Consider the following 23,985-nt stretch of genomic DNA (forward strand, 5'->3'; position numbering starts at 1 on the left):
CTTCCAAACTGTACATTACAATAAACAAAAGACATTAATATTATCTATATATTACCTGATGTTACATTCCTCACCAGCGTAGGAACATTGCAGAATGAAATCGTTTGCTTGGTGACCCAAAGTATCTATTTCTTCTCCGGTTAGTTTAAGTACATCAGAGAAGTGACTGTATTCCGGGGACTTACTGAAACTTTTAAACCTCTCCCAGTCTGGTGGCGTCTCTCCTCTAACGCGACCAAGACCCCGATCTTGGTAAATGTTGTCCTTGAAATACTTAAAATGACTAGGGTCGCTGGTAATTGTGTGGAAATTTTCCTCCCAACCGTACCGGAAAACATCTTCCATGTCTGTGACGTCAAAAAGACAATGTTATTATTATTGATATGACGTCAGATTAATATGTATCATGCGCGAATCGAAAGCCATTTACGTGCGTTACAGCGTTTTTCCTCGGCGAATGGTGTAGCTATTGCAAAATTTGACTTGTTCCCTCAAAGTTTATGATTGGTGACTTGCTGAGTGGTCTTATCTTAATCTTACAACTCTTATCGCTCACAATTTATTTCGGTTCTTCGAGCATGGAAAAGAAAAACAGAAGATAAAAAGAGGCCTTTGGGAGTTGACATATTCGTAGAATACCATTTCCACGAATTCTCGGTGTTGTTACTCGAGGAGAACTAAATATTTCAACACCATAAAAATTGCAACTGAAAGTATAGCACATATACAAACATATCCACATGTAGATAGATGAGTACGCATTAAAGGGAGGGGATCGTCGGAACTGCGCTCAAAAGTCGCATGGGACCCATACGATCAATGTAGAAACTGTATCCTAGGTAAGTTCACAATAGATTAAAGATAAAACATGTTTGTTATAATATAAAGTTTGTGTGCGATGTGTGATAGTTGAGTGTGCGAACGAGAGTGCTTCCGAAGTCTACAACGTGTGGAGAAGTCACAGTCAGAAAAATGTAACAACTTTAAGCCCGGTTAATGAACCACTCTTTTTAGAGTGGGGATTTGGCCGAGCGATTCTGTCTGTTGCTTCTCTGCTAGATGACTTGGTGCCGTATCTTGAACCCCGATTGAAGACACTATATACATCATAAATGTAAATGTTGCAGCTATGTAGATCAATGTCACAATTTATCTGAAGGTCATGCATGAAATGCGTTTTTGTAAACAAGAAAGTTGCACAGGCGCAGTACCGTCGACCCCTCCATTTCATTGCCAACAAAAATTCACAGTGTGTGTCGAAGACAACATTTCCTTCTTTGTTGCTTCGGAATCGTGCTTATGTGGTGAACATGTAAATTATATTACGTAAAATGTGCATTTCAAACTTGTTTATACTGCGAAATCTCTTTATATAAATCGCCATTGAAGGATACATAACATTGAGGATTTTTTTACCTGTTGTTGTCGTATTCACGCAATCACTTTCATCAAAGCCATCATCGCAATCTTTTATTATATCACACATCCTGTATGGATGTATACATTCGCCAGAAGGGCATGTTATGAAACCTTCCGCGCAGAAAGTTTGGTTACCATGTAAGAAAAAGCCTGAAAACAAACAGAAAACAATGTCGAATGTATACAGGCACATGCAGGTCCAAAACTCAGACAGATACATACATACATACATACATACATACATACATACATACATACATACATACATACAAACAAACATACATAAGACGATTATAAAAGTGAGAATGACTATTTTTACGAGAGTGCAGTTAACAAATCGCCAATTCACTCATTACGCTGTATTTTACGCTTTTCTCGTGTATTTTGTTTGATATGAAAAGTAGTTTGTGTTATTTGACTTCTTAAAACATACTGAAATACTGATAAACTGCACAATTTCAACTCTGCTTGTAGCTTGAGAAGATTAAATATTCAATGAAATGTTTTAAGGTGTATGTCAAAAAAGCAAGTTGTGTGTATAACCTTCACCATGGATGGTTGAACATACAATATTACATAAAGCACAGACAAACAGAAAGACAGACTAGCAATGAGGCATGCCTTTTGTTTCATGGTCGTCTCGGTAGACCATGGCCTTTTCATATTGAAATGAGCTTCATAGGTGTTAGATTGTTTGGAGACGTTGTTCGTGGTTGATAATTGCACGAGATTATGCAAAAAGCACGACGAGATGGTATCGTGCTGCCACTAGCGTAGCAACCATACTTTTTTCGTGAGCTCTCAGGGCAGAAACACTGCTACACGCCAATCATAACACACCAGCAGCTTCATAAACACGTCCTTCCATGACCAACTTTTAAAAGATGATATGACTGACCGTAAACCATTAAGTAAAACCAGACAGTATCGATAAAAGACTTCCAAATTTGGTTTTAATACACTCATTATATATTCATAAAAATATGAGAGGAATTTTTAAAATGGTAAAACCCACTTTTCCGAAGCTCAAAACTTGCCAGTTTTCGCCAGCACGCCAATTCCGCTCAGCGCCACACGACAACAACAACACAAACTTTGCCGAACATACTTCCGCTTAAAAATTTGGCGAAAATCCTGAAACTCTTCGGAAAAGCAAAGCGAGAGCTTCCTGAGTCGAGGCGAACATGGAGGGCTTACGTAAGCGCTTCACACCCTGAACAATACTCGTTGCCAGTCTGTCTCTCTATTTGTCTGTGCATAAAGTATGGACCTCAAAAAAGTTTATAACGAAATCTTCGTTGGCGGTACCGTTCATATAGATAAGGACAACAGCTTTCCCTTCCATTTTGGCGATGTTTATTTGTCATAGGAAAACAAGTCGGAATATAATAAACCCATTTTGTCTAGGGGTTTCGAATGAAATAATGTATTGCATTTAAGAAAGGGATACATTTTTACACTTTTGCAGTTATGTACCGTTGTCATTTTGTACCCTGAATGACTTCATGCAAGCGTTCAATGTTTTTCTTGATATCATAAAAAAGTTTAAAAAAGCAGCGACTTGGGCCCTTTAGAGGTCCAATATTGCGTCATTTAATTTTGCAACAACACCATGTGTATGATTTCCATCGAGCGTAGAACAAATGATGATATCTTTAATCCTAATTCCATTTGTTAATTTTGTCTGCTGTTAAACCTAGCTTACGCTCATCTCTATCATCACGCGTCAATTGGATGGTTAGCGATCAGCAAGGCAAACGTAAAGGAAATAAACAATATGATACAAAAATGTCGAAATGATCAAATCGGCTTTTAGGTACAATGTAGTGACAGCACGCATTTTTGTGCCTGTGTGCCAATAAATAATGAATGCTTATCGTGTTAGGGCCCTGTCACACCTTGACGATTTAGCCAGCGTATGCCGACGTATCAAACTTTCTCTAAAACACTGCTTAACGTTTTTTTTTCAATTTTGAGCATATACACAGCGTATTCATAACGTACTCTAGACAATTATCTTGACGCATTTCGACTTATGGGTAACTTACAAGTAACGTGTGTCAACGTGTGTCAACGAGCGCATAACCTACCTACAACATATGGCCCGCGTGTGCGGGACGTATGAGCCATACGCGCTCTTAACGTGTTCGACGTACGCCCAGCGTATTCTCAAAATTTTTCATACATTGGCATACGCTGGCTAAATCGTCAAGGTGTGACAGGGCCATTATTACCCATAATCCAGATGCTGGTCACTTGCCAATAATTACATAAGCTTCTCTAGCAAAATTATATAAAACGTATACAGCAGTCATCACTTATACAGTATACATTGGTAACATTACTACCTTCAGCTCGCAAACGTTGGTAATTGTCAATTCCATATGCATAAACCAGGGACGCGTTGCCAAGGGGACTGCACTTGTCATACAATCTGCACGAGTGCGTCGCAGCCTCGTAATCAAAACAGCGGCAGAGGTATCTTCTGAAGCCGTAGCACTTCTGTAGACATATCTCCAGTGACACATCTACGAATACGTCGTTCGGTTCGGCAGAAAGTCTCGTGTTCGCTTGCTTGTCAAACATTGACTTCAAACTTGGGCGAACACTTCGCTGAAATTCTGAAAGAGATACCAATATCATTAAAATCTAGGATAGGGAGGATTCAAACTGCGATCTTTGTCGTCAGCTTAAATTTTTACGAGTCTGATGTTTAAATTATATGGCCTTCGATGCTGCCTCAGATGGGGGCAGTACACTTCAAGACTTAATATTTTGCTGAAACTTTCCTAATACAAACTTACAACCATCTCTTTCAAAATCAGAAATAAATATCGGGGGTCACCGTGTAAAGTTTTGTACCTGAGGAACAAAATTACCTTATACTGGGTGAAATGCTTGATATACAGCAATATATACACATATACTGATTCTGTACATGTGTCAAATACGTTAAGTATACACGTACGTATACTAATAAAATGCAAAATTACAGTGTACACTTAGTGTACAAAGATCTGCATATACAATCGATAAGTACCCACAAATCCTTTGTTATAGCTATTGGGGAATATAAAATTCCCGGGATCTACAAAACCAAGTCAGTGAAAATTTTAGCTCCGTAAGCTTTAGAATGAGCACCTACAAGTGGCAGGTCAAAGGAATATTGTAAACTTTTGAGGGTCCAAATACCCGTGGTGCAGAGGAGATTATGGTCACAGTGACCATACGAGGATGTTCATTGCTGTCAGGCCGCATGGAGGTGTAACCATGTGGTCTTGGACGCTTAATGCTTAGCTCGGTATGATAATAAAAATACTGTTGAAAATATATAAGGCGCCACATGAACGGAGGCGCGATATATTACTTTTATCGTTCAGGTAGATAAAGGAATTTGCAGAGGCTAATGCATTCACGGTGTTACTGCTTCATAGATGTGCAAAATTAACCGTTTGAGTTCCAAAGTCGATTTTGTTGCATTTATACAATACAACGCCACAATTTCTTTCAGGTCTAAACGATTTATTTAGATTTTCCCAATTTTGGTCAGAAAGTGCAGCCCATAAAAATTTATGTCTATTAGGTCCAAAATCATGGAAAAAATTGCAGAAAAATATATACAAATTGATAAAATGTTGCCTTGATATCTTTATTTTTATTTTTATTTTTTTTTTTTTTTTTTGGGGGGGGGGGGAGAATTACAGTGCTCAAAGGTTTAAAGGTGGCTGTTCTTGCCTTCAGCAAAGACTTTAACTTCACATAAACTGAGGATTCCCTGTTCAAATATATCACCACCGATACCCTCGAGTTGAACCGATACATATCTTCCGAGGATTGGCATCATGCAGTCCATGACGTAGGTCTCATTTTCCAAGTCAAAGTCCGAGAGTTGCCATCCACACATTGTGTTGTTTTTGACGTCTAAGTCATCAGAACGATACCCAACACGCACTACTTCTGACATGGTGAAGTTAGCTACTCGGTCAACAAGAGGAAAAAATTAAAAATTTACATGACATTTAATGTTAAAGTTTCTGTGGTATAGTGCTATGTGTCTCCTACGTTTGGTGTTGATCTGTTAACACCTGGGCTCTTTGAAAACAATGAAACAAGCAATAAAATAAACAAACAACAAAGAAATAATGTAATAAATGATCGATAAATATGTAAAAAGCAAATAAACAAACACACTGTATCAAATCAATTGTAATGCATTCTGAACATATACGTAAATGCAATTTCCACGGATAACATACTTGCAAAGCGAGCAGACACAAAACGTGTATGATATAGACAATGATAACGACACTTTACACATTAGATAGTTCGACATCAGATTCATTTTATAAAAATATACATGGTAATGTGTTAACCTCAGACTAAAGATCAAAAAAGGCATGTGTTAACTTGAGGTGTAATCTAGCTATATAATTAACGATAATTGACCAATTTGATATTGCTGTGGATAAATTAATTACTTCCAGGTGTTCGATGTCTGCACATGTTTATCAATATGTTGCATTTTACCTGTACCAACTGGCTTCACTATCTCGACTCTGTAAACACTGTAAACTGTTTCCAGATCCACTCGCAACCAGGGTTCATAATCCCATTGCGTTGATGAGCAACCACTGTTGTCCTGAGTCGTGTTGCCATCTACGGCTCTGTCAGACACCGCATCGTAAAGTGTTGATATTTGGATCGTTGGTTTGCCTAATGCCACGTTGGGTAATCTGTCGATAAGAACTGGTGGATGAAATGTTTTTTAACTAATACTGTTGATTGATACTTTTGTGCACATCATTCGATGGCTTTGTGCACGTTGAATCAATATTATTGCTCTGTCTAATTTACAGTTTCTATGGTTCAAAGTTCCAAAATAATGACAGAATCCCATGCTGAGACCGTGCAAGCGCGACGTACTCGTGGTATTTGCACCAGAGGGTATGCGGTGTGTTCTGCGGCCGTCCCCAAACTCGCTGACAGCAGAGTACACCGCATGCCCGAGTGCGAAGCGTTAGTACTGTCGCCATTGGGTTCCGTTATAATTGCATATCTTAATACGGAAATTAAACAAAATGATACCCAGTAAGACGCGATTCGATACCTGAAGTTTGGCTGAATGATATGTGCCAAGTTCCCACTAGTGTAATCAGGTTTGATTTATGATGATGCCATTGACTTCTCATTGACTACTTATGCTGCACCCCAGTTCTGATTAGGTAGAATCACGGTTGTGTACATGTTTACGGGTCAAGTAAACATACGAAACGATGTCCAAATATTACATTTATTAGTTAATAAGATAGATTAGTAAAAATATATGCAGCTTCTTCGATGCATTCGATTTAAAATCAGCAATCAATCAAAATTAATATTTTGATGGCCACAGATTCAAGAGATAGAAAGGAATTGTCAACATTGCGAGTACTTACCCTTTCCTTTGACTTCAACTTCACATAGTGTCAGATAGTTCGTTGTGTTCAATAATTTAATAAGAACATAACGTCCAAGTTTTGGTCCACCACAGTTGACTGTGATCGGATTGGTTGACAAGTCTTCATAATTAAGAGGTTCTGCGCACGACGTGTTCCCAGTTATTCCAGTATCTTCTATGACGTATATCTGCGCATTAAGTAACCGATCGTCTGCCCATGCGTTTCAGGAAAAAAATAGGTGTAAAAGTTGATAAATGACAGAAATCTCGAACTTTGTTCATTAATGGCGCCAGTTGTTTTGCATGAAAATTCCGATAGGGAATAAATGTTGCCCTCTCTGTTAAAATATCACAGCCGTGAAAGTCTGTGAACATAAGCAACTGATTTTGTTCTCTTAGTTGTATCAAGAATATCACTCAATACATACTCCCTACTAATTTTGGATTGATGGCAATGTGTTTTCAGTATGATCTATCGTGTTTACAATAATTCTAGAGTTTTGGAGCGCGGGTTAGTACCGGGTTTAGTAGCTGTTACCTCATTACCTCGTATATTGGTAGACACAAGAATATTCTAGCATGCTTTCGTGTTTTTCTTCACTTTTGTCTGTCGAACATCAACGGTAGATAACGATGGATGCATTATCCACACAATATTAGGATCAAAATTTAACATCAGTAAGTGCCTCGAAATCGAGGGTTTCAATCTTTCGTCCAAACATTTATTTCATCGAGAGATCTTTGTACCATTGTCTTTCATAATTAATCACACAGCTTACCGTGCCATCCATCCATTAAACCACCTGATTGTACTTAAGGTAGTATGCACCTCGAAAGTGAAAGATTTAAACTTTTGCTCTAACTTTCCTCAAGGAATCTTTCAATCATTCTCTTTCAAAATCAAGAATAAAAATAGGGGGTCACCGTGCAAATTTTGGTACTAGAGAAACAAATTACCCAAGATTTACCGATATTAGAAATTCAAAATGGCCGCCATCCCTGTGTTAACTCTATGGAGAAAAATAAAATTTTCGAATTTCGAAAAACTAAGCCGGTGAAAAGTTTTCTTTCACCAAGAGCTTTAAAATGAACCCCCACATGTGGTATATCAGAAGAGAATTGTAAAAGTTTGAGAGTCCGAATGTCTGTCCCCGAGGTGCGTTCTACCTTAAAAGCCCAGTGAAAGTATACCACCTTCGCTAACGTCGTTTAAGAAGAATTGAAAATAGAAGGATGTAAACTAAAACTTACCACAGCAGTCACCTCGGTTTGTTATTACGATTTCATAGATTTCGTAGATATCACCCAGATCAACTTTCCACCACGGTTCGTATTCATACTCTGTATGGGTACAGCTCCTATGGTCGTATTCACTGGATTTATCGCCATCAACAGCTTTAGTTGCACTGCCATCTCCGTAGTGGCTACTCTGTGACGCCGGCTTTTTAATCGCCAAGTTTTTCAAGACAGAATCTGTGGGATTATAAAACATTGACTCCATCATCCAAGGATCGAGCAAACTAATTTAAAGTATATGATGACTCTTTACCAATAGCAAAATTATGTAATGAAGGGTAGAGTGTCTCGCTCAAGGGCCATCACACTCCAATCAGCATCCTCTGATAATAAATCCGCTACATTGGACACACTTAGGCGTCGTTGGTTGATCGTGGGTTCCGTGCTCTAACCACTGGGCTATGGTAACAAGAGCTCCAAAGCGTGGGTCCTGCTGGTTCAGTTAAGTGAGTGAGAAAGTGAGTGACTGATCGAGTAATGGAGGGTGTTGTTGTTCAATTGATAGGTGAGTTGGTTAGTTGGTGGGTGAGAACAAGGAAGCCAAAGAGAACGTTTGAATGGATGTCGTTGCAATAATTAAAACCTTTATTAAAAGAATCAAATACTACATAGAACCCATTAAATGTGTACCTGTTGCCATGACCTCAACTTCACACAGCACCATGTCTTCTAGTTTATACGTTACAATGCCTGCATAACGACCGATGAGCGGAGAGGGCTGACAAGTAAATTGAAACGTGGTTGCCCTGGTGATGGTGTACTCGATATACGCTATGCAGGGGTAATTCTCATAAAATCTTTCCCGCTGAACGCCGACAAGAGCATTAAAACCTTCGAGACGATCTGATGAAGACACGAATTGTACAACATTAGGTTTACATACTTTCACGTTTTATCTAGGGTACAGACCAATGACTTATACATGGATCTTTGGTATATTAAGGAAACTACATTAACTGTAAAAGACCAGGAAGTTTGTTGAGTGAAATACAGGTGTTTTTTTTCATTTGAATAATGTTGTCTTTTGCATTATCACCCATTCTGAGTATGTGTAAGTACTATTGGATGTATCACAGTAAGGAAATAATGGCATACTCTAATCAACATTCAACAATTAAGTTTCATTGGGGTGGGGATGGGGGTTGTGCAAAACGTAAAGAGTTAACATTTTTATCCGACATCGATCTTTGGACGTTGTCCCTAACAACAATGTTCAAATCTGCTGCTTGTTAGTCATGTTCAACTTCGCTTCCTAGTGCTCTTAAGTTTGTACGTGTTCTCATTAGGATCTCATAGAGTTGAGGTTGTCAGGAACTTAAGTAAATGCCCTGCTTTTAAAATGGTACAGATAAGCCCATCACTCTATCAACTGACCATTTTTGAAGGAACTGGATTAGGTTGCCGTCTATATCACTTTTAAATGGTCCGGGGAAAAGTCAAAGTTATACAAACATGATTGGAACTAATTTGGGATAATTTGATGGTGGAGTAATGTGGATTTAATCTGCAAATATAACGTCATCTTCTTTTCTTTTTACCTTACATACTTGTTTTTATACGTAATTTGTAATATTGCAACATTCAGCCATACAGCACCTAACATTTTTGAGAAATTTGAAAAATATGAAGATCTAATTATCCCAAATTATTTCCAATCGTGTTTACTGGTAATTATACTTAGTGGCCGTTTGTCCAAAAGACCAATACAACATTTGACTCTAACAAAAACGGTAAGTATGATGGTTTTACAGCTGGCATTATATTTCCATTCATGCACGTAGATCAAGCCTGCCAGCCACAGTACAGGTATACTTAGATACTGGTGAATACACATGAATTTACAAATGGATATGTAGGTACTGGATTGTTTATGTACGCATTCATGCTAACATACATACAAATAAATAAATAAATAAATAAATAAATAAATAAATAAATAAATTCACAAATATATATATATATATATATATATATATATATATATATATATATATATATATATATATACACAAATACACATAGATACACAGATAGTTACACAGATAAATGCCTGAATGCTTGCATACATACATGCATATATGTTCATAAATATGTTTATAGATGCACGTATTTATTTTCATAAATAACATATCAAAACCTACGCTCAGCAGTTTCCAAATGAGTTATAGTGAATCCATATACAATATAGGTTTTTCCAAGATCGATGACGTAATATGGGTTTTCCATGAGGGGCGTCCGAATGCACGTAGATGGATTGCCATCATTGCCCTCTGGAACGTGAGTTATTTCGCCGCCACCAATGGAATGCCATGCATCTTTCCCTAGAGCCACGTTACTGACATCTGGAACTAAAGTAAAATGGAAGACCTAAAGGTGATGAATATTTCCCTTTGCTTGATGCACTATTTGCATAACAAAATCAGTGATGCAAAATAGCACAGTGAGTGTGAGAAAACAATGAGTAAGTCTACATAATAATAAAGGATAGTCTAGGCTCTTTACTCATTAGGATGTATGCATAATCGACTAATTGGTTTAATATCAGAGATAATAGCCAATGTGTATGGAAATTAACCAAAGAGTGCATCTTGCATCAAATATGCCATGTGGATATTTCGTAATTCCAACTTCTAACACCTAATCCTAAGCCCTACCCGTAGCTTCTAACCCAAATTTGTCACTGCAACACCCGCTTGGCAAGTTTGCGTCCATATGACAATCTCCAAGACGCGCGTAATGGTTAATATCTGACATATTCAGTGAAACCTGTCCCTTTAACCCTTGAACTTACTGCACATATTCGATTCGTCACTTGCGTCACGGCAGTCGTATACCTTATCGCACACGACGATCTTGTCGACACATTCCCTTGACACGAGGCATTGGAAGGTTGTCTCTGGGTCGCATTCTGAGTGTAATGAACGAAAAGCGATATTTATGGGAGTGCCCAGCAAATTGTGTCATTTTAAACATAATTGTTAGATATGAATTGAAATAATCTAATTTACTCAGTGGAAAAAGTTCACACATTCTACATGCATAACAATCTGTTTTCTAATTTCATACTAAGATTTGTTCGTGATATAAGACTTGGTAATACTTTGAAAGAACTATGTGTGTTTCGCATACACCATTTTATTTATATATTATAACCATATAACCGTTATTTTGTATACTGGAGAAGCTAGATTGCTGACACATCTAGGCAAAACCAATTTTCAAAATACCTCCTTCAGATATCAAAAGTTACGAACATCGTGCTTCTTTTTAAGAAATCATCCCCATTAGTACAGGAAATACTGACAATAACAGAAATCTCAGATCAATGACGGGCAACTTCAAGAACTGCACGTTAACTCTACGAAAGGATATGCAAAAGTAAGGCATGGATAATTTAGAAGAAAGACAGTTGTTTGAAGGGTCGGTAGCATGTATGCTGAACAAAATCAACAAAAACAAATGGCACTTATGGTAGAAAGCCTGACTAAGCAAATCTGCACTTAAGTAATAGGAGATTCACCATTTTGCTCGTGTTCATAAGCTTACCACAGTCATCTTCGTCTTCTCCTCCATAACAGTCTTTATACTGATCACATCTCAAATCTTCGTTTATACAGATTCCCAAGTCACTTCCGGAATGGCAGCGGAATTGAGTCTCATCACATTGATCTAAGCACAACACAATGATAGCATGCCTGTTTGTTGGACCTAGAATCTATTAGGTTTATTTTATCCTTTTTTAATATTCTAAAAGTTCGTGCATAACAAAAGTGTCACCACACCGATACACATGTACATGTATACATACATACGCACGTAAATGCATACATAGGTACATACATACATACATACATACATACATACATACATACATACATACATACATACATACATACATACATACATACATACATACATACATACATACATACATACATACATACATACATACATACATACATACATACATACATACATACATACATACATACATACATACATACATACATACATACAATAGTTGCAGCTGTCTTCATCACTCATGTCACCGCAGTTGTTGACACCATCACATCGTAGATAAGGCTTGATACAATGAATACCGTCAGCACAAAGGTAGTCACCATCGATACACGGTACTGCAGTGTGAACGCAATAAAATGTCGTTAGACTACGTACATAACCTAGGGAAGCAGTTCAACAACGTTAGCATTCACAGATAATACAATATTGGCCAACTTTGCCTGATGAATTGAAACTTCATATATCTACAGCGCTTAATTTTGGTTAACTGGACAAAACTATATGATGCGAAAATTAGTTACGATAAATATCATTGCTTTTTATTTCGCGAACGTCTTTTTTCATGAAAAGTGGGCAGGATTTTTCCGAAGAAGCTATGCGCATAGGGACGTAAACAAAGCATGTACCCCTTTCGCCTTGACATATACAGGGTATCATAATTCCGGGAGCGTTCATTAATAATAGCAGTGATGGGCCTGCAAATAATTTTTGCGACTCCATTAGGACAATTGCCCCTACCCATTCAAAAATGTTTTGATTACCCACTAGAAGACAATATAAATTTGAGGACCCCTGCACGTCTTGATAGCGTTATTTTTGATATTTAGACATTGCAATAATTTTGCTGTTTGTGTAAAAGCTGCCACTACAGTAACTCTGTACACTTTTGTATCGAATTTGTGTTCCATGTATCAACTGCATTTTCTTGGTCTACTTTCTATATTATTTGGAACTATATATTTGCACTTATTGTTTTCCTAACTGCAGCGACAGCATAGTGAAGAACCTGCCTTTCACACTCCGCTGGTAAGAGCTCTTAGAAGACAAACTTTTATAGACTTGATGAACAAAAAGTTGATAAGATAGAAATTCAACGTAGTTTATTGAATTCATAATAGGTCGAAGTCTTAGAATGATTAGCAATTAAGTGAAAGTAATTTGTTTATGTAAATAAGATATGCCAGCGCTAATTCGAAAAAAATAGCTAAATAACGCCAATGTAATAAGAATATGATCATACAATACGACCAAAAATGAAATGCAATTGTCTTACTGTAATATGGCGCCACTATATCGTTTTCCATAAATAACATCTCTTTGTATACCGACTCACGGACAGCTGATCTCCTTAGCTTGTTAGTGTTGCATACCGTGACCGTCGGGAATTCGATTTGCTTTCCAGATATGAGTTCCACCTATCAACGAGAATATCACACAATCAAAGTTACAAAGAATCCAAGGTTGTCGAGCACCTGCGGAAGTCTTATAGAAGGTCCATTGCCATAATACGCTGCCTGGGTCACATCACGTCAATTAATAAGAAACAGGAGCAATGCGATATTGAATCAAATGTTGTTTATTTTTATGCTAAGTTTGAATTAAATGCACGTTGAACTAATCCATCTTTTCTTTTGCTGGTTTATAGTACGTATGCAGGATTAGGGTACAGTGCACCTTGGAAAGACGTTCGGACTCAACATTTTACAATACTTTTCTGATCTTCATTTTGATGGCTCATTTTGGAGATCTAGACGTAATTACAGTTTTTGCGGTCTTACATTTTTGAAAATGGAAAATGCGTTTTTTTCCAGTAGCGTTAACAGAGGGTTCAATTCAATATGGCAAGTGGTATGTAACTTTTAATGATGATGTACAAAAGACTGCCATTAACAGTATATTAACCTTTTTTCTGAACATCTGCCCCTTTGAGGCATTCTTCTGATGTTGACAAATGCAACATGCCAACGATAAATGTGACCTGTTAACTGTTTTAGAAAGCTTGGCTTATCAAAAGCTGCTCAATAGCGACGGGTCAATCCTTAAGATAGTTTGCGTGCTCAAACTTTCATCAATGAAACTATTTCAACCATTCTCTTTTAAAATTAAGAATAAAAATCAGGGGTCAACGAGCAAAGTTTGGTACAAATTGCCCAACATTTAACAATATTTCAAATTCCTAATTGGCTTCGATCCCCATGTTAATACTATCGATGTCAGAAAAAAATTTTGATAGCTAAGATTGTGATTTTTTCTTAACTAAGAACTTTAAATGAGCCCTCGCTATTGGTAGATCTGAAAAGAATTGAGTCTAAATATTTGTCCCCGAGCCGCATTCTACCTGAAATAAACACGCACACGTGATTGTTTGCGTACCATATGCAAATAATCCCTCAATTGTTCATGCTGTATTTTCGTTACAATTTCATCGCGATTTTAAAATAGATATTGAGTGCCAGGTAAATGTTCAACTAACCCGTAGAGTGTATGCCACTTTTGGCGGACAGTAGTAACATTATAGAAATAGCGGACGACGCGCTGAGCATTAACGTTTATTTATGGACAAGGGCGAGAGGAAAGCCAAAAATTAATGAGCGAGGCTTGCCGAGCCCGTTAATTTTGGCTTTCTTCTCGCCCGCGCCTAAATATAAACGTTAATGGTCATGCGGAATCTGTTATTTACATTATATTATCAACGAACCCAAAGAACCGTCAAAATTTACGAAAATTTCCCGTGCGAACGACAACGGGGTCCCAGAACTTGTCAGAGAGTAGTGTGCGCGCTGCAAAAATTTTGCAAAGCCAGAATTTTTTGAAAAAAGTGTCTAAAATTGGCCCACAAATGCTATATTTTATTTTGTGATTGATTACGATCTTTGTACAAATCACAATTTCCGTTTTAGCTATAAAGTTACTATGTTTACGATATTATTAATATTAACGGGCATGTAAACAAACCATTGGTGTGTATTTGTCGGCTGTGGTATGGTTCAGCTCGACCAATTACAATGCGATGGACAGGCCATGGTAATATATTGTAAAATATTGAGATTACTGACGCTGTGTGCACCCACTCTCCCTCGCCTGCTAACAAAGAACATGTTCATGTTCGCTTGCTAATTGTACAGATAAGTTTTGGTTGTCTGCTGTGAACCACAAATATTTTCTCGTCGTAATCAGGCTAAAATATGACGTCATTTAAAGCACAAAACGCCTTCTGCAAAGAAAATCTTTACGTCCATTAGTTTCAGCTTTCATGAGATCTGAACCACAATAAAATCCCTCTTACTGTGACTAAGCAAACAATGCCATCAGGTCCATTAAAGTTATTATTTTTCAAACAGACGATTTATTAACAGAACACATGCGTACTTCTGCGTGTAGCTAACAATGGGAGGGCATGAATAAATGTCTTGTGGAACGGATATTGAGTATTTTTGAGCTGTAATAGCGTTTAATGACCATATTCATTCGTCATCACATTCCTGTCGCGACAAACAATAAAGAAATGGCAGTAATAATTTTGATGGATTGTATTCTCTCGTGTTGACATTACGGTAAGTCTATATTAAATCTTGCCTACGATGATGACTTTTTCAGGTGAGCTCTGATTCTAAAAACATTCACACAGCGCGTGACCTTATGATTTGCTGTGTTGACATCACGGTAAGTCTATATTAAATCTTGCCTACGATGATTACTTTTTCAGGTGAGCTCTGATTCTAAAAACATTCACACAGCGCGTGACCTTATTATATGCCATCGCTAACGCTATCCTCTAAAGGTGCTCGCTTGGCTCGTCAGTGTAGCATGTTTGGGCGATATTTTGACTGTAACTTCATTTTTTAAACTCGGAGAGTACTGCCTATTCAGTAATAGGACCTGCTAATGATTTTTTCTCTATTTTTGTTTTGTATGTTTTCATCACTCTTGGAAATCTCTAGGACAGCAGGCCAAACCTTCCCTATTGCTGCAATGGCGAGAATCAAGCTGTTGTGTCGTAGTGGGAATTTACAAAATTTAATATGCATTCCGTTTGTATCATGTTTTAGAATTTTGCCTTCAACCTCTGAGCAATAATTCACAATGGATGATACTTTCGAATAAAATATTCTAAAACACGTTCAGGTCGAAATATTACTACGCTTAATGACTTTCACATAAGAAAACAAATGTGTTAGGTATCGGTCTGCTGAGATATCGTGCCCCCCCCTTCTCTCTCTCTCTCTCTCTCTCTCTCTCTCTCTCTCTCTCTCTCTCTCTCTCTCTCTCTCTCTCTCTCTCTCTCTCTGCTTGGCTACATAACGCAAAATCAGAGGCGCCAGGTAAAGGGCATCTTGATCAGATTGTGGAACTTTGCTGATCCGTATGGCGAGGTATTCGAAATCGTTAATTGAAAATATTTATACAACTCTATTTGTAATATCAAAATAATTGACTTTTATCCATTGACCAACTCCCCATTACTGTCATCTCCGTCCTTTGGTCTGCGATTGACAGTATTTTGTTCTATAATTTAAGACTTTTTGTGACACAGTTTTTCACAATCAAAGTCAATTTTCTCCATATTTGTTGATCTCTGTATCTTATGTTTCTTCATTTTACATGATTACTCCTTCGAAAAAACTCTTCCTTTTGTTACTAGGACACGTTGGTTCCGTAGCGATCAGGATGCCAAAGATCAACCAAAATATAGACTGGTGGATGACGATAAGAATATATATTTATGTGACAATGCTCTATACAGAAGAGCCAACTGATCACAGAAAAGCTACCCTACTAAAACTAGAACACCAGTTTTTGTAATATCTTAATCCGATTGTAATGCCACATTATCATAATATTAAAGATAAGAGTTCATTCAACCATACAGTAACTCTTGAAGAGTTGTTGCGGGCTACAATTTGCAGCAAACAATTAGCTCATTTATTCATCAGGTTAATCATCCAAACACGGAAATACAACACGAAACTACCAGCAACAGAATCTAATATGTTGATAATAAGGCCAAAAAAAAGAAAAGAAATGTTTCTGGTCAGGCCTTTCTTAAAAAAATGGTGCGGCGACGCGGATTTTTTTTTTTTTTATTTTTTTTTTCTTTTTTCTCCTCCTCAAGGGAGGGAGGAGGGTCAGTTAAAGCGCCAAAGCGTAGCGGCTAATTTGCATAATCATTTGCATATCATTAATTTATATTTGCATATGGATGTAAGCTTGCACATGCATCCACACACATACATGTACACTCACAACAGAATGCAATGGTAACACACAAGTGTGCAGTTTGAACATCATGGAAACTCTTTATTACACTTAAATAAATCATCACAGTATTGTAATTACAATTGCAATTAAAACAGAAGATTCAGATTGAAACTTTGAGAGCAAGAAATGGTTCGTCTGATTGGAGTTTCATTAATACATATATTGCTAATAAATTGTCAAAACTTGCCAACAAAGAGGAAAATTCACAAGTTTAAGCTTTACACAATTCAAATGTAATTGAGTTTTATATCATTTTTGAACGACAAACACTGCGAATAATTTTTCATCAGGGGGATAGATTTCAACCAGCGCCCCCCCCCCCCCCCCCCCCCCCCCCTAACTTCTACTTCCACTGGACATCGTCGTTGGATTCTTGATTTTAAAAATACCACCAAGATGATCACAAGACATGAACTAAGTACGACTAGAATCCCTCGAAAATCAGGTGTAAAACATTTCAGAGGACCTGTCAGAGTGGCACCACACGCAACGCCAGTATCAATGTCAACACGTTATAAACCCGTCGACCAACATGGCCGCCGCCATATTGAAATTTATGCAATGTGAACTCGATCGCGATCGTGATCGTACTAGGACAGAACTCATCATTGTACAATCATAATCAATCTCACCAGTCAACTCTTGTTTCTTTTGCGGTCCATTTCGTTGATCAAAGCATGGGAATGTGATCAAAGGCCCTGCTAGTGCTACACCGCCTACCTCTGTGAACACCTGTCCGCGATGAGTATTAATTTGTTGGTCGTAATAGTCGTTCTGGAATGAAAATTTGTGAACAACCCAGCCGATTCTTCTATTGTTTTAACGTTCCTCTCAACACTTACGGACAACTTATCTGATGCATACCATACTTCACACCTTCCACCAGGTTGAAATTTGCAGTGAGCGCTAATGTGTAGACAATGCATGCATCAGCTAGTAGCTGAGGGCGGGTTTATAACGTGTTGACATTGATACTGGCAGAGCGTGTGAACTAAAGGATGGCGGGACTATTTGAAAACGTAACGGGGAGAATCAAAGCGTACGGGGAGAGGCGAAAGCTTAGCGGGACCGCTATGGTCTGGGGAGAACACTGAGTTTTACAGTTTTATCAATATAGTAACATTTAAATTGTTCATGCGGTCACTGATCATGTGCCCCAAAGAATTTTCTCTTTCTCTTCAGCCGTTTTGGTTTGGTGTTATAGTAATCAGTAGGCCTATGTAGTTTGCCACAGCCGCCGGCCACAAACCAGGGGAAAAAAAGGGTGACGCGCTGTTGTTCAAGTGACGCGCGCGCTGACCAGAAACATTTCTTTTTTTTTTTTTTTTCCTAAACATAGCACTTCATTTTTGAAAATTAAGGTGAGCTCGTAAAATGTCTCATTAATTCAACAGGATAATTATCCAAAACTCTTATAAATACACAATAAAACTACCAGCAACAAGATCTAATTATTTTAATGACTTGTGAATATAATGTTCTGTGACGCAAATTACAGGCCACAAGTGCATCCAGTAAGGCTTATCGAGTATAAGACGTGCATCTGTAGTTGACGCCACGTCAACTTGGTGTCTGTCAGTTTTGAACTTGTAATTGATAGTCTGGATTTGTTATTATGAACAACCAATCAACACAGTTAATCTGTCAATGTCCCAACTTAACCGAAGTTGTTTTAATTATGAATGTCACCTTTTGTAATCCGGCGATATGGAGTCAACAACTGCAAAATGTACGCTTTTAGGGAAGTCACGGGAAACATATTACCTCCATCAAATGCTTTAATTTTTTCAGAATATGTAATATCGTCGGTGTTTCCCAAAATGCTCCTTCAACATGACTCATTTTAGTTTCAATTTGACTGAATTTGGGTTTACAAAATGACACATCACTTCATCAAGCTACTTGAAAATTGAAGCAAATTTTTCTGTGGTCATTCATGTATCTGCTCTTGCGTTGGATTTTGTATTCATGATCGCTCGCAATAACTAGTGTTACAGCACTTGCTTTACAGGTATAGTTCAGCGAAGTGCAATTAGCATACATGAATTGACCTTGTTTTTCCGTTAAAACGAGTCCGCTTGGCACAGGGCCAAGTTTGCTCTACTTTGACATTCACGTAAACGCACACCCATTGTCATTACTTTGTCGTATATTCAAACACCATGTTACGGATAATTTTGGGAAGAAATTTGGAAAAATAAACAAATTATGAAATTAAAGAAAGAAAAAAAAAGCGGCTGGTCTTCCAGTGTTATCTGTACGTACTGAGATCAGGCGACTGCGATACATGTTATATCTACAAATGTGTATAATTTTTTGTCAAGAATTTGTTTACTTTGGAAGGATCTCGCCAAATGTTTCAGGCGACATCATTGTGGTGATAGGGTTTATAAGTGTAAGTAAATATCATTAGGCACCGCCTAAACGGAGGATCGATAAATTTGACTGGAAAATGTCTTTTACAAGCTACGAGACATCAACTATGAACATTTATGTTTTAATCGTGTTGACATCTGCTCGTTCAAACCACATGGTTGTAAACAGATGTTGATAACTTTTTGTATTGTCATTGTCATACCTAATGCTATTTACAAAGGACACTCCCAGATCATGGTATGGTTGCAGCGGCACTACCAGGTATTCGCTTAATACTCCCTGTTGCAAAGTCGCTACCCGGCGGATGAGAAACGCTATGATCAATGTTTTGTTACCGGTCACCTAGCGAAGACAGTCAAATCCCCACCCTTAAAAGAAGTGGTTCAATGACCGAGCGAAATTGCAACAATTTTTCTGACTGCGACCTCATGATTGACGCACTCGCACTCATACTCGCTATCACACATCGCACACAAACTTGATCATGGCAATGAATACATCGCTTTACTAAGCCAAAGACTCGAGGACAGTTCTGTCCTCAAGCAGAGCTATCAACCCAGCGAAGAAGAATATTCAGTAGATTTTCGATCGGATTCGAACTTGCAACCTACGGTACCCCGTCACCTAGACTTACAGTCAAAACCGCTCGGCCACATCCACATCCCTTGAAAAGAGTGGTTCAATGACCGAGCTAAGTTGTTGCAGTTTTTCTCACTGCGCGACCGCTTCACATGCTGGAGAGTTCTCGAAGCACCCGCACTCACACAGCACGCGGGGAAATTTATCAAATTTTGGCTGCAGACGAATATGAATTCTGGATGACATCGATATTGTATTATGCCGTCACTCCAAACACTAACAATTCCCTGAATGCCTTGGCATTACTTTACAGCATTGATTTTGAGTAAAGAAATTACAAACTTTACCATGTTTTAATGGTGCACAGACATCTGGACAATTTTGAATTTTCACATATCAGTGCATATAATCATTCAATATCATATACTGGTGATTGTGACTGGTTTAACCCTATTTTTAGCTCTTCCGTGTGTTTATAAATTGACACTCGTGTAAACACATAGCAGTATTCATTTGCGTGTCCTCCATCAGACGGAATTGTATTTGTATGACATAAACTAGAAATGTATATGTTTGACATTAAGGGCATGTGTGACAATGGCAAGGTCAGGACACAGACAATGATAGCCCGATAAAGGTAGTGTAGGCCGACATTTCTGTTCGCGTTACAAATACATAAATTGAATTGTCTATCTATGTCACGTCAGTATTTCTTTTCCAATTCGCAATCGTTGTCGCGATGTTCATGCAGTCGTTTGGTTTCTATATGTATAGATAGTAAGAATAGGAGGAATAAATATTGCTCCTCCAAGTGAAAGCGTATCTTCTACTCAAGGAAATTTGGACATTTTTTTGGAATGGCGGCAAATATGCACGTTAACGCTGCAATTATCTATACGGCACCTTGAGAACGTGAAAATGATGATTGTTTTACTCTTTCGGCATTTTTGTTGTAATTATACAACAAGTAGAAACGCTCAGAATTTGTTCCGTCAACACCGCCGATAGGTAATGCCCCTATTATGGCGGACATTGTGTAAGATCTACACCCTAAGTCATCAGTAACAATGTAACTAGTTGGAAAGTTCGCTGGTTTTAATGAAAAAAAATAAAAATCGCTCGCCACCTCTGTAGGTTTGCCAAAAACCTGTGGGTGCTCAGGACAGATAATTTTCTACTGAATCAGTACTGATGATGTATATTTCTGAGGGCTGTCATGTGTATTGCAACCGATTTTTAAATCTGGCTACCCTCTTTAAATAAAGTTGAAATAAATAAATAAATAATAAAGTAAATAAACTCCGAGGAACAATAAGCTTATTTTCTATGAGCCTAAAGTCTACGTTTATCGAAAACGAAAGAGCCGGTCACAGAACGGATAGGATGTAATCTACTGGTTTCGGCGGTAGTGCCATACTCGGGTATAGCGGTGGGTTAAAACATTGCTTCGACAAAAGACAACCCGCACCATGACATTTACAATGAATTCAAAATGTATTTATATCTTTACGTTTTATTTGTATATTTATAGCAGTTTGATGTTTTGATAAATTGATGTTCATGTAAACCCATAGTAGTATTGTTTGGAGTGCCCTCTATCACATAATAGCGTGTTTGTTTGAAGGTAAGGACATGGGCGATAAGTGCAGGGTCGGGATAGAGTAAATGTGGCATGTTATAGCCGGTCACACAACGGGTTGGACGCCATCCATTCTATAAGGGGTTGTTCCAAATTTAGCCGGGATTGGATTAAAAAAAAAACACTGCTACGAAAAATGATAAACCTCACCTTGACATTGACGTTGAATTCACTGTATTGAACTATTAACAGGGTAATCTGGTAGCTGAGCACAGCTAGAGCCGCCACCACGATCAGTATCCATGACGAACGACCACATTTGTTTTGTGTACCAACAACCCTTGGTATACCATGAGCAGTTGTGTTGTTTGCAAAGTCCACGGCAAGTGTTCGTATATCTGTAGTTTGATCTTCATTGCTTTGACGTTGGCCCTCTGCCGTCGATGTTGATGTTGATGTCATCGTGATCTCTGTACATGTTGCTCACGAAAGCGACAGTGCGAAAATGAAAAGGCTGTATAGACTTAGCCAGCAACTGCGCTTGCGCAGATATTGTCCTCGTCTCATCAGTAAAATCCTGATATAAATATTCACTTAAGTAGTCAATATGAAAGGGAACGCGAGATCAATTTATGACCTTTTTATTAGAAACGGCGTTAAGATGCACACTTTCTGCAACTCATCATCGCTTTAGCGGACACGGTTGACGGGTATCGTTAATTGAGCAAAGAAGCTATTGGGTGCTATGACAACAATGTTATACTTTTATAGATAGTTTTGTATGGGACCCAGAGCTAGTTTTTTCTATGAATTAGTGCCGCTTTCGGTACGTTGCTGTAAATTAGTCGGACCACCGATAACAGAAATGCCTGAATTTCCCTGCGGAAACAGTAAAAATAGAATATTCAAACATTTAAATGTCTTGTTCAAAAAGTCCCCAAAAAACAAAACAAAAAATAAAACCAAGAAATTGTGATCTTCAACTGTTAAGAAGCGATCGCGTACGTATGCGATGACAGGACGTGTCCTGTTTCAAGGTTCGGTTCACTTTTAAATTGATACTAACTTGTAATTCAGTACTTCACGCATATGTGTGTCAATAAACAAAGGTTCAAAGAGTCAAATGAATTTCACTTGTGAGGGATAATTAGTTTGATTGAAAATGATCACGATGCAGTGTTTACTACAATACTGTTTCCATGTTAACCGTGTGGAAGCCATTGCAAATGTGATGTCGATGACCTTGACCTTAATCAAGCGGCAGTTAGCCATACAAAGTGCTGCAAAACATTGTGTCATCAGTATCTAGCTGTTTTCGCGATCTGTATTAAGCGATATGCACCTACAGAAACGATAGGATCATCAGCGGTTTGCCAAGTAGGTTGCCAGTTCTATAAGAGGCCAATGGTGCTGGACGTGTCTCGCTTTCATGGGGTGTGAGAAACAGCCCAATGAACAGAAATGATAGTCTTTGGTGGTTTTGTTAGTGTTTAAGGAGCTTTGTCCTATATACAGATGTGATTGTGTCAATGATATACGTGAAAAAAAACCGGAAAAAAACACACGACGAACATATACTATTGAGTGCACGACAAAGAAAAGGGAACAAAACTTACGGAATACAGTTTTATATTTTTATTAGTGCGCATTTTTTACAGTAACTCGCACCTCTGCGAACAGGGAATGCTACTGTTTGCAAAAGTCCTTACGCAGATCAAAATACATGCGCGAACGACATAGCTGTCACATTGTTATCAATTTTCATTAGTGTGCATGTTTTACAGTAACTCGCACCTCTGCGCACAGGGAATGCTACTGGCTGTTTGCAAAAGTCCTTGCGCCAATCAAAATGCATACGCAAACGACATAGCTGTCGCATTGATATCAATTATTATCAATTACTGTTATTAATGATCTTCAATTTTTATCGTATTATAGATTAACAATAAATAATTTCATAGCGAATTTGTTATTTCCCTTTTTACGGCTAACGGCGAAGTAATATATTCAACCGGCAAACGACATAGCTGTCACATTGATATCAATTATTATCAATTACTGTTATTAATGATCTTCAATTTTTATCGTATCACTAGATGAACAATAAATAATTGTATAGCGAATTTGTTATTTCCCTTTTTACGGCTAACGGTAAAGTAATATATTCCACCAGCAAACAACATAGCTGTCGCATTCATATCAATTATTATCAATTACTGTTATAAATGATCTTCAATTT

The 23,985-nt window shown here is 37.9% G+C and overlaps 1 protein-coding gene across 3 annotated transcripts in view; it reads right to left on the reverse strand.

Annotated features, from left to right (window-relative positions):
- The window catches only part of LOC139124206 (uncharacterized), a 75,326-nt gene extending 53,069 nt beyond the window's left edge, over positions 1-22,257 (reverse strand). For 2 of the 3 annotated variants that reach the window (XM_070690342.1, XM_070690343.1), the window contains exons 1-9: positions 21,957-22,257; positions 13,227-13,368; positions 12,169-12,288; positions 11,699-11,821; positions 10,944-11,060; positions 10,294-10,500; positions 8,783-8,995; positions 8,108-8,329; positions 6,855-7,067 (exon numbers count right to left, since the gene is read on the reverse strand). In XM_070690342.1, coding sequence (XP_070546443.1) covers positions 6,855-7,067; positions 8,108-8,329; positions 8,783-8,995; positions 10,294-10,500; positions 10,944-11,060; positions 11,699-11,821; positions 12,169-12,288; positions 13,227-13,368; positions 21,957-22,208 — 1,609 coding nt within the window. In that variant the 5' untranslated portion in view covers positions 22,209-22,257. Of the gene's footprint in view, positions 1-55; positions 348-1,416; positions 1,570-3,767; positions 4,041-5,154; positions 5,395-5,946; positions 6,166-6,854; positions 7,068-8,107; positions 8,330-8,782; positions 8,996-10,293; positions 10,501-10,943; positions 11,061-11,698; positions 11,822-12,168; positions 12,289-13,226; positions 13,369-21,956 lie in introns of all 3 variants that reach the window. The other variant, XM_070690344.1, reaches the window with a different exon arrangement.
- Between the last annotated feature and the right edge of the window lie 1,728 nt (positions 22,258-23,985).

Source organism: Ptychodera flava (genome assembly GCF_041260155.1).
Source record: "Ptychodera flava strain L36383 chromosome 23 unlocalized genomic scaffold, AS_Pfla_20210202 Scaffold_23__1_contigs__length_28996876_pilon, whole genome shotgun sequence".
In the NCBI taxonomy this organism is placed as follows: domain Eukaryota; kingdom Metazoa; phylum Hemichordata; class Enteropneusta; family Ptychoderidae; genus Ptychodera; species Ptychodera flava.